This window comes from Patiria miniata, unplaced genomic scaffold, assembly GCF_015706575.1.
Source record: "Patiria miniata isolate m_02_andy unplaced genomic scaffold, ASM1570657v1 HiC_scaffold_5, whole genome shotgun sequence".
In the NCBI taxonomy this organism is placed as follows: domain Eukaryota; kingdom Metazoa; phylum Echinodermata; class Asteroidea; order Valvatida; family Asterinidae; genus Patiria; species Patiria miniata.
The window spans coordinates 29,286,480-29,298,569 of NW_024037072.1; the positions used below are offsets into that span (position 1 = coordinate 29,286,480).

The 12,090-nt window shown below is 39.1% G+C and overlaps 1 protein-coding gene across 1 annotated transcript; it reads left to right on the top strand.

The window, feature by feature from the left end:
* Positions 1-213: 213 nt before the first annotated feature.
* LOC119740248 (cyclic AMP-dependent transcription factor ATF-3-like) lies at positions 214-11,249 on the top strand. Its single transcript, XM_038215497.1, has 4 exons — positions 214-1,239; positions 8,117-8,467; positions 9,307-9,414; positions 10,591-11,249. Exons 2-4 carry the CDS (start codon positions 8,141-8,143, stop codon positions 10,756-10,758), a joined length of 603 nt encoding a protein of 200 aa, XP_038071425.1. The 5' UTR covers positions 214-1,239; positions 8,117-8,140; the 3' UTR covers positions 10,759-11,249.
* Positions 11,250-12,090: the final 841 nt, after the last annotated feature.

Sequence of the window (12,090 nt, forward strand, 5' to 3'; positions counted from 1 at the left end):
GCACTTGCTCAGTAAAAGGCATCTTCCGTCGGGGCAGCAGCGTATCCAGCATTTTTTTTGGGGGGGGGGCACATCCGTGCCGAAATGTCGACACGTTTTTTTTCCGTAAAATTTCGTAAAATTACGGCATGAACATCAGTCCGCGAAGTCCAGGTTAGCCTGTCTCCGTAAAGGTACACGAGGCTCGTCTGGCTGTTCTCGGCAGCTAAGCTTAGGCTGCCGCCGCGTCCCCTCCCTTCTTTGGTGCTTGCCTTTCAGGTTATGGATGGGCAGGGAATGGAGGTGTGGTGGCTCATTGAGTTGAATTCTGAGTCCGATCAACACTACATACGTGCGTGGTTTCTTTTAACCCTCTGTTTTTATGGGTGTTGATTGGAGTAAACGTCAAGTCGACAAGACTGTTCCAAAAAGACAAGATCTTCAGGTGTCAATTTGAATACGAGTCTTTATTAAAGCAGAGGCTAGTTTAGATGTTGAATAACGGACTTCAAAATTCTATCAATTTTACTAGAGTCGAAATTTCTTATCGAACCTTATTTGTAGGAGGCCCTGGGCCGTAGATTCAGGATTGTGTAGGATGAGCCGAATGTGATATTGCACTGACCAAAAACAAATGGTTCGTGTACATTATAGTTCATTTGCACAAATTTGTATATAAAGGGAGTATTGCAAACAGTGTGCCAGCAACCGTACGCTATTCACGTGACTGTCAGCGCGTGACGCGCCTATCTCGATCAATCAGGCCGGGGTTCAATGCCTGGCCTAAGTTCGTCATAATTCGCTGCATTATCTTTGCCAAGTCATGTGAACATTTGCAATCTGAACTGTGCCATAAACGGCTCATCCTTTTGTTGAATGCGGTTTATTTTGGGGATTCCGTTTGGCTGTTAGAATCATTAGAATCGTATTGGTCACCACACCACAACAAGGGAATCCTCATTCGGAAGTATTACTCATCTAGCTCAGAGGACTATCCCAAAAACAAAAAACCTCTGACTCATCAAAGAATCTGCGTAATAAAAGTACAGTGTGGACTACTATATTTCTACCACGTGCCAAACCCATAGTGCCGGGCGTTTCCTGACTTCCGCTCATATTCCTGGGGCTAATATATAAAGGCCGACCGGGACTGAACCCCGGTAGAGTTGTTGTCTTTCTGCTGGTAGACCTTCACTGCATGGTGATTGAATTGTTCCCGATATAAAGCAGCCGTAGTTGAGCAGTCATTTTCTTTAATCGGTGAGTTCGATTTATGTTATTCAAATGAATTGTTCGGTAATCTTAGGGATATCCTCATATTGTTTGAATTATTTCATGTAATCAAATTTACTTTCCTTAGTTTTGGCAACGATATTAGGCCTACCCAGGATATCCTACTTTTGACCAGGTGCTGGAAATCGAATGGTTTCTTGTGCGTTTGTTGGCTGTCCGAGTTCAAATTTCAACAACTACTTGGAACTTATCCTTTTTGAAAAAAAAATGTCGAAGTCTATTTTCAGAATGTTCATTGTTTGGCGTCACGGTGGTAAAGTTCAATGAACATCATAGTTTCAAATGTTGATTTCTCAATATCTGTCCAAGTGTCCATGCATGCCGTGCGTGTGTTTGTTATTTCGACGTTATAAAACAAGCCTTGAACATAATGGATTTTTCTGATATTTCTAACTTTTATGAGAGCCTCACTAGAAATGTATAAAAAGAACTTGCGGCAAAAGTAACAGCTTAACGACTTGAACATTGACTAACGACCATTCAATATTAGCATGCACAATCTTTCTCAAGATATGTGTTCGTTGATGCATTTTCATTCCTTATTTTAAATCCTTCCGTCTTTGGGATAGAGTCCGCATAAGCGCCTCTGAGATTCTCGAAAATATGACATAAATGAGACATTGAATTAATCGCATTGAAATTATTAATAATAAAAGCAACGGAGCCACTTACTTTTTATTTTTTGACACAGGTCCACTTTTCCGAACCCTGTAAAGTTCCGAACAGAGACAGGTTTCATTTCCCATAATCCATTTTCATTATCAGGGATTATATAGGCCTATATGTAACGTTGATTTCGTTACCGTGGATGTCATTCATAACATCGTCTCCTTTTGTTTCCCACTTCGTTCGCAATTACTAAATCGGTGGGATTTTTTTCGATTGATGCCGTCATCTATAATATAAACACGCTTCGTTTGGTCTAGATATATATTAGAATTCTTTCGGCTTCGTATAAATTATTTTGATCAATATCAATAGGCCTACGTCAGATACGTTTTGTGTGACGAGATCACGGCAATGTCTCACTTTTCAATTATTTCGTTTAACTCGGTTCTTTATAAACAAGGAGGTATCATATGTTTGATTCTTATTTGGATCAAATAACTAAAAGAAGTCTCGGTTTTAACTCTATTTCTCTTTCAAATGAATGAGATAATGACGATCGTGTTTCATCTGTTTATTTTTTGTGTGCTAATTTGAAAATTGCTTCAGACAAAGGCTTTTGTCCAAATAATGAATTAAAATGGATAATGCTTAGTTTGCTGACTGGCGAAAGGGAACGACAGGCGAAATCCCTTAACAAAAACTTGCTTAAACGAAATCAAATGAATTTCATGATAATTTTGATATAAATCTGCATGTGGTACATTATTATGGGGTTACAAGGGTGTTGTCACTAGGTATAGAGTTTAAATAAATTCTTTTATTCTATCACCAAAAACAGTTTTATGAAAAAACTATTACTCTATGAGAAATTAAACAACATCAGATGCAAAAACATAGTTCAAGAAATATAACCAGAGATGTTACATGTAAATATGATGAATTATACACATGCATAATAAATATACAACCCATGCTCCTTAACATATTTGTCTGTTTTGGACGTGTTCGTAACAACTCTCTGAAAACATGCTTTTATTTGGGGTTTGCTTCCGCGCCCATAACGCACACAATTATATTCTTGATTTACTGTTGGGTCACAAATAGTTCAAAAGTTAAATAATTATTTATTTTAGACCTTGGATGATTTTCTTGTTCGGTATCCATAATTAAAACGCGAATAACGTTTGTATTAGCTAGAAAGATAGCAACTTTAAAACAAAATATTTTTGAAGTGAAACTCAAAAATAAGAGAGCAACTTTAATGAACTCCATATAATGTTGGTAGTCGAAGATTCGATAAACCTTTTTTTTTCCAGTAAAATTTACCGATCATTTAGTAACTGGGATATGAAACCTACTTTGACCAACACACATCCTTTGGCATATGCGGCCGATACATTTCACCAGACAGTCATTTTAATGAAATCCTCTCAGTAATGCTGATTCAAACCGTTTTATGCAGGAGCACTTAAGGTCTACTCAATGCATGTAGAGTTGATGGGAGTATAACCAAAAGTTGAACGTATTTTAGATATTTAGTCTAAAGTTGCTTATATTTGATATTTGTTTATTTCCTTCATCAATGAAACTAAAATAATAATGTTTTGTTTTGTTTTTTACAAATGATAACATTTCGCTTTCGTCGTTCTTTTTTGAAATTATTGATGTGATCCCCCAAAAAGTTAAGCAATGAAACTGATGGTTTTGGTTTCATTCTGCTCCATTCAGATCATAATTTTGTGATTAATTTTGAGCCCGTCCAGTCAGGGTATAGTGTTCAACCACAACGGGATACATTACATTGTAGAGTAACAATTTTTCTAGAGGGGGCAATGCACATTTTCCCCAAAAAATCCCTGTACTTTTCCAGCATATTCTCGATTTATCATTTCTCGAGGGTGGGCAGGGACATTTGCCCCCCCCCCCAACCCATTAAATTGCTGAGTTGCATTTTGAAAGTCAAAGGAAATGGTACCCTTCTGGCATCTTTGGCTGGCACAAGATAATGCCCCACCACACAGACACATTAATGCGAGGAATCGTATAGGGGAACTTTTGGGGGACATCATGCCGTGATAGAATGGCCTCCCAAGATATCAAGAGAAAGCCTACTGCCCAAGCAGCCTAATAAATGATAAAACCATAAAATGGTCATTGAGTTAATAGATTTATCATCATATCTGTTTGTTTGTGGGTTACCTTTTGGGCTGTTGGGACACCATGTACAGAGGCCACACGGTGTTAACACACTGTTTTGACTTGAATTAAGAATCTTGCTCACCTTTTGATCCACGACAGGCACACAACTCGGCCGATTCATGCGCCAAAAAGAAAAAGTTCGACTCCAATTTGCCTTTGAAAACCTAATCTATTGGCAGGAATGAACTCAATAGATTTCGTTGCACATTGCTATTGTTTTTGTTATTTTTTACTCCATATTTCCGGAGGATGGTTTTGCGGTTGGGCATACACGGCGGGTACAGACCTCGATCGGTATAGCCACCCCCCCCCCCCCCCCCCCCCCCGGTTATGCCTCTAACGGGAGATGGACATTCGTTGGCAGAATAATGCTAGTGACAAGTTGGTTGGTGTGGTTCTATATTAAAATTGAAGCCGTTGTGTTAGATTTGGCTGACCCCAATCCCAGCTACATACCTTGACCGTGCACATAATTATTGTACATTAAAAATGCTGTTCGTGCTATTTGCGGGTTCATCCCCCAAAAACCGGACATTACAATTAACCTATAAAAGTTAATATAGACATGGACTAAAAAACATCGGCCAACGTTAACAGTAATATGGAATAATTAACTGACAATAATTCAGTTCTTGCAGGGTTGTTCCCGCCCCCCCCCCTTCTCAAATCGATTATGTGGGGTCGGGAACCAGCCTCGTATGGCAGATCTGGTGCGCAAAAGTAACCCAATATAAAAGCCTTTTTCAGAGGGTCGTAGACGCCCAAAATTGAAACAAATTCACGGAAAGTAAGGTTATAGGATCATTTTATTGGCAACCATTAAAGGGTTGGATTCGTTATCAATTACAACATCTAAAAGTGACAAAATACATCATATAAACTTTTAAACAAAACTTAATTAACTTATACGAATAAAATTGAAACTATAAGGTTGGTATTAGTAAAACGTTCATATTTAAATATGGCCAGTTATATTACAAGGTAAAATGGATTCTTGACAGTCAAAACTATTAAAATAAGTCATAATAGTATACAGTCAAAATTATGTTTAAAAATATACTTAATTTACGCCGGGTAAACAACAACATGACAAGCATTAACCGTTCAAAATTCAACAAGGACGAACAAACAAACAATCACAAACAAACAGAAAACAAACAAAAAAAGCAACTGACAAACAACCAAAACAGGAAAGAGAAATCAAACAAACAAACCAAACAAACATTCAGACACCTCAACAAAGAAACAGACAGACTAAGGAAGCCAACAAAGAAACACACCTTCATGGTCAGAGATCAGTCACACACTAAGCAAGTCACACGCTATAAGTAATCTTAGAATTACCAAACATGTAAACATGTTACTAGAAACAGGTGCAAGAACATTTTACCATTATAAAAAAGTGGGAGGTACACTGAAAATCATACATTAAAAACCCATTAAAACCTAACACTATTCGTATGTCCTGTGCCTTTTGAGTGCAGTTCATTCAGTTTTCCTAAACGTTTTGTGTGTCGATGTGTCATGTACCTTTTCAACCTGGCCTCACTGTTCCGTTTTTAGGGCCAAGGTAGGACATATATTTCCGGGTTTACAGTGTATTAGTATAACTGTTAACAGGTGGATATGTTACCTATCAAACCACTTGTCTTTTTAGTGCAATATCAAACTTTCGATTTCCTTCATCCAGCATTTCCAAGGTAGCTCAACGTTGTCACAATGGATAATTATCATGCATTTAAACTTTACTGTCTTAGCACCTTCATAGTTACGTTAAATCATGAGCATTGTCTTTGCAAGAGTATAAGTAATGGTAAGTTGAAAATAAAACAATCGGACTGAGCATTTTTGAATTATAGTACGGATCGTTAAATTGAAAAGTTGTATTGTTAGATTGTAAAATGTTACCTTAGCTAATATCCGACGGATATAATTCACGTTTATAACGTTGTGTTTTCTAAGCGTTTAACAAAAAAACTTACAACGCATTTTCGTTAGATAGCAATATCAGGACATTGATTGCAATGTCAGGAAATTAAAAAAAAAAGTCTGGGGGGGGGGGGAGCCTAGAATGAATCTGAGCATTCTAATGGTTTCAGCACTTTTCGTATACATCGCATTTTCTTTTCCCGTTAATCAAGAACACAAAAATTGGGCTGTGCGAGGTGAAAGCTGGACATTAAAAAAAAAGCTCTCACTTTCGAGAAAAGCAATTAAAAACATGTGCCAGGTTTGTTTCATCCTCAGTGATTACATTTCCCAACCCTGGATCTGGTTCAAAGTTTAAAAGCACTTTCTATTAAATAACGGCCGGGTCCGACTCACTACGCGATTTGTGGTTTAAAACGAACTTAGTCATTGACAAACCTTATTGTGCTTATTTAATTACGGAAATATTGTTTGTGTTTATTATGAAATGTATGACTAAATTGTGTGGATATGTCCTTCTCTGAATTGAAACTTGATGTTTGTGTCATGCAAAAAAACCAACCCAGAATCATCACTATAAACAAACATATTTGTTTGGTTTTGTATTCGCTTACATACAAGGCTTATTATCTATTTTTTACGCGACGTGTCAAATTTAATGCTCAAATGTGACATGATCTGGAGGGTGTTTTTCTGTAACAATTGCCATGGATTTTGAGTCAAATTCATTAACTTAATAAGGTACTTTGTCTAGAAAACTTAAAAGTTCATTTGCAACATAGGATTTGCACGATTTAATGACTTTCTGTTGCAAACTGATGCACAAAATGTGACCTCGCCTATGTGATTGCGTGGGTTTCAAATCTAAACACGCCCTTCCAATCTCAGTCGCTTTCGCCCATGCATCGCTGATGAAAAAAATAGGTTTCTGTTTGTTAACTATTGTGCGAGAACGCATGCGAAGTACAATATTGACCTGATTATTCAGTTCAGGATGATTTAAGGTGACCTATACTTAAAGGGAAAATACAACATTTGCAAACATCAAAAATAAAACTACCAAATCATTTTGAAAAACCTTGCTGGACTGTTAGTGAATGACAGTGTAAAGCATCCTGTAAAATCATGGCACCTGGTATACTGTCATTTTCAAGAAAAGTGGTATTTTTGTATCAATTTCCAACGCTGATCGGCCGATCAGCGTTGGAAAAACTTGCTTTTTTTCCAATACTGGCCCAAATTGACCATCGCACTTGTTTTCAATCGATTACAAACCTATGAACGGGTACGAGCCAGCTAGACTGGTTCCCTGACCTTACAATTCCACAATGTATATAAACTGCTCTGTTTCTTCTTATATGGAGTCAGGGAACCAGACTACAGAAAAATGATGTTTTTCTTGGTTTTTATATCATTTTCGAACCCAAAACCTCAAAAAAGTCAGTGTAACTATATTTGCTATATATTTCCAACCCCCCAATTCCATCTACTTCTGAAAATTACAGCAAAAGCAAATGATGTATATTCCCTTTAATGATTTTCGAAAAATAAAAATAGTTGGGAAGGAAATCGGTCTCTATACCCTGGCATAAAGATTGGAGTGCAATTAAGGCATGGTTTTCATTAAATATTGCTAAAAGTATGGCGAAAATGGTTAAACATGTGCAAGTGAGCATGTTCTTTCTTCTCTCTTCCCAAGTTGATTATATAGTTGCATTCCGATACCAATTTCAGGTCAAAGATGCTCAAAGATGGGCCCATAATTGGGGCCTATTTTAAATTTTAAAATGCGATCAAATCGTCAAGAAAGTAAAATTGCATGAGTATACCTTATTTAGAAAACAACAGCATGTCTGGATTTATCATTATGTTAGTGGGTTCACAATCATTGGCATGGACGTACTAAAAGAAAATACACCAATAGAAAATCGACGAGTTTTTTCTTGCATTAAAGATCATGTGCAGCTGATTTTATAAGTGACCGACCGTTACTCGATTCTGGATCAACGCGGGATCTGAAGGCTTATGTTAGGACTGAGATCGTCTATGATTAGAACATCACGATCTTATCTTGTCTTTAACTCACCATTTTTGCTTCGCCATGCAGAAAGTAAAGCACATTTCAGTCTCCATGGATACGGGAACCAGTCTGGAGCCAATCATCATGCCTGGTGTTGACGAAGCTTGGAATCAAGCCAACTATGAGATAACAGCAAACACCATCGCTGCAGCAGCAGCAGCTGCAGCAGTCACTACTACTACTACATCAGCAACAATGACAACTGAAGGGTTCGAACCACCGACCAGTCCATCATATCTTACGGGACTTGAGACGGACGAAGATTTACTAAACCACACCATGCTGAGAGAGGAACTACGAGTTAACATCATGCAGAGACGGTTACAGAAAGGACTGGGTGCTGTGCAACTTGAGTGGAGATTTGCAAAGAAAGATAAGGTCTGTAAAACCGACCATGCTAACTCTTCACTCCATGTTAGCTTGCCCTTTTTAAGCATTTTATTGGATTGTACGTCCGTATGCAGCCGTGTCCCTTTAGTTTAAAATGATCTGTCAAGTATTTTGGATTATGTAAAATATTTGCATTTAATGTTGGAATGAAACAAATTCGAATACCTAAATGAAAGTTTCCGAGGATGGGATCGGGGTGATTGGGGCAACAGCCCAACCTTATCCCAATTGAACCACCTTTGGCCAATAACTGAGGCCGTGTCCGTTTGGCGGGTGCAGCCACTTCTTATAGACCCGTTGTGTTATTTCCAGCCGTAGCCAAGTAATTCGGACGCGGCCTGATAAATCAAAATGGATCAGACAGCATGGTGACAGTGCCGAATAAGGAAAGATTGAATGATCTAACATATTCCAGAAACCAGACACCAGACCAATATGGCCGCATCTTTATATGTTGTCGACTTGGCGAGTTGTAGTTACAGTAGCGGATCTAGGCAACCCCCCCCCCCCCCCCCCCCCCCGTTCAGCCGCTTAGTAATGTTATGAGACTATAGACCTAGTTAAATTGGGCCACAATATATTAAATAGAGTGTAACATTTCCTAAATTTATTCTCAAATTGTTTTAGAATGCAGAAAATATTCCCGAGGGCAATTCCCCAGCCCCACTAGCAAGGCATGCCATCGGCACGCCTTTTACTCAATTCAACTCAATTTACACCCCCCCCCTTCATATCAATCCTCCTGTTTCCTGAAAGCTATAGATCCACCCTGACAGTTGTAGTGATTTTATGACATTTTAAGGACTTTTTGTTGACCTTGTTTACAGCTCACACCAGAAGAAGAAGGCAAGAGGAGACTTCGACGAGAGAGGAACCGTGTCGCTGCCTCAAGATGCCGAGAGAGACGGCGAGAAAAGACATACGTTCTGGTTACGGTGAGTAGAAAGTCATACTCATTCTTTGGACTTGGAAGATGAAGTTGACCTCTGGTCAGATTCATTGTCGTTATCTTTTTGTGATAGATGCTTGATAGAAATGAAAATCGTCTATTTTTGGTGGCTTGCAATGTAGCTCAGGTATAGGAGGTTGATTCATCAGCATTCACTGAGTAAAAACAGTACTCTATTTGCAACCAGTTCGAGTTATGAAAGTGTCCAGTTTTTAAAAGAACAGCGCGTAACGAAACGTCGCGCTTTTAGGATGAGGGAAAATGTCGCGTATACAGTACACCCGCCGGGGAACATGTAAATGTGATATATTTGGAATCATTTCTCACTGAAGTTCCCCGCACACACCTTAACAAGATCTTTATGTTGTTATTGCAAGCATTCCTGCGGGCGCTTGGCGGCGCTTTCAGGCGCTTTCAGGCGCTGCTGTTCAGAGCACTGCGACAATTCTCAAAATAATGTTAGACAGTTGGACAGAAAAATAATTATATCCGTGCGAGAATCTGTTCATTCAATTATCGCCTGTGTACTGACATTGCGCCCAAATTTAAGACCTCCGTACTACTCATACAGCGCTAGCTGTACGGTTGCTAAAGGGCCCATGCAAGGTGGTTTTAATGCAGTGAAAATACACCTTTGTGTCCCACTTAACCTTATTTGCATTTTTTTTTGGCCATTGTAATGGGGATTTTGGTTTTTATGGTAACACGAATCTGCAATATCACGAGCAACAGTGCGACGTCATTACAGCTATTTCAGCACCAAAACTATATTTTTGCCGTCGTAAATTTTCTGTTCTTTTGTGATTAGTTGTTGCAGTATGGCAGTAGTGAGTAGAATTTTCTCAGAAATGTTTTCAAGAAGCAAATTTTAGGTTCACAATAATTGAACAGGAAACCACTGAACAGTGTCTTCCTGAAATGACATCACAGCAACAGCGCCCTCAGTTTTCCGGAAAAGCATGATTTTTGTTATGTTTAAAGAAGTGCACTTTTCAATACAAATTAACCAAAAGTGATGGCAAATAGTTTTCATGCATTTTAAGAGGAGTGTAGAAAGTTGCACAAAATATCTTCCTAAGAAAGATTAATTTCCATGGACCCTTTGAACTTCTACTATGAATTGAAACCAATAATTGAATCCCCTGTTGGTATTGATCTGCAGGAAACCGATGAACTGGAAGCTAACAACCAAGAACTAATGGCAGAGATTCAAGAACTTGAGACTGAGAGACAGGAATTGATGTCTATCCTAGCGGTGCATCAACAAACATGTGGCTGTAGTCCACCTGTCGTTACTCCAAGCATAGAGGAACTTCATATTGACCCGTGACTGGAACCAATCAACTTAGAACTATTAGCGGGGAACATTACTCAGACAATGGACTAGAGAGGTTCATACAAATAAACACGGATCTGGGAGAGATGCTGGAGATTTGCTATGAAATTGCTCTGTAGATTCCTTAAATCGTAAAAGTAGATAAACTTGTGCTAGCCATCCACAATTTATCGCGAATTGGAAACGGTCACAGCCTTATCTGAACTCCGGAACCAGTGAATTGGGCCCAAGAAAAATCGGGGAACTGTTTTAGTGAAGTAATCTTACTGCAGTTGCTTTAGTGAACCACTAGACTAGACCTGCTCGCTTCTAATTGATCCTCTAAAAACTGTCCCTACTAGTTTTGGGTCATATAACGGACACTGATGTGGAGTGGGGGCGCTATGCAGGAAGGCGAGTGGATGGCAATCGGTGATACGTGTTTCCGTCGCATGAGTGTAAATCTCGGGGGTGGGATATATACCCCCCCCCCCCTTTAGACCGGGGGTGGGCCATTGAATCATCCCCCTACTTTTTCGTGATGAGAAAAAAAATGCGGATTTTGAGGTATTTTTCGAACATCCCAACATCCAAAATGTATTCAATAGCACTGAAAAGTGGGAAAACAAAGTTCAAAAACTTTTAAAATGCGCTATTTTGATGTAAGCGCGAGTATACATGTTGATATATTTCCTGAAGAGCGCCCCTAGTGTAATGTGGTGTCCAGCACCAGCCCCCCCCCCTTCGAATTTCCACACGGGCGGGCAATTTTTAGATTTTGGTCATCCCCCATCCCACTAACTCGCCGGCAGAGATTTACGCCACTGTTCCGTCGAATACTTTTGACATGTGTACACAGGGAAGCGCGAGCGAATTTGAACAAATACAATATAATGGATCCGGTTCCCTTCGCTACACATTCTTAGTAACAAACATGCATATGATGTTCCAGAAACTATATTCTATGTATCATAAATTACATTGTAGACTTAATTGGAGGGACGGGAACCAGGTTAAAAGTGAGAGCACTTCTGAGCTGGTTCGCATGTGCGAGGTGTATATGCTCCGTATCATTCGCAATGATGTTTCATATTAATTTTCAAACGATGAGGGGGTACCTAGCTACCTCTGAACGCGGCCTGTACAATGAGGAAAATCAAGTCTTTACGGACACGAAATTGCTATAAACTCTTGCCTTGTCACATTGGCCACATTTTTAAGAATATTCAATTCTCTCGTCACGTGTATTTGTGCGGAATATCAACTCATTGAGTCGAAATGCATCAGTGGCTCTGCACACAGGATCAATAGGACACATTCACGAGGACCAGCGGATTTCTAACGTCT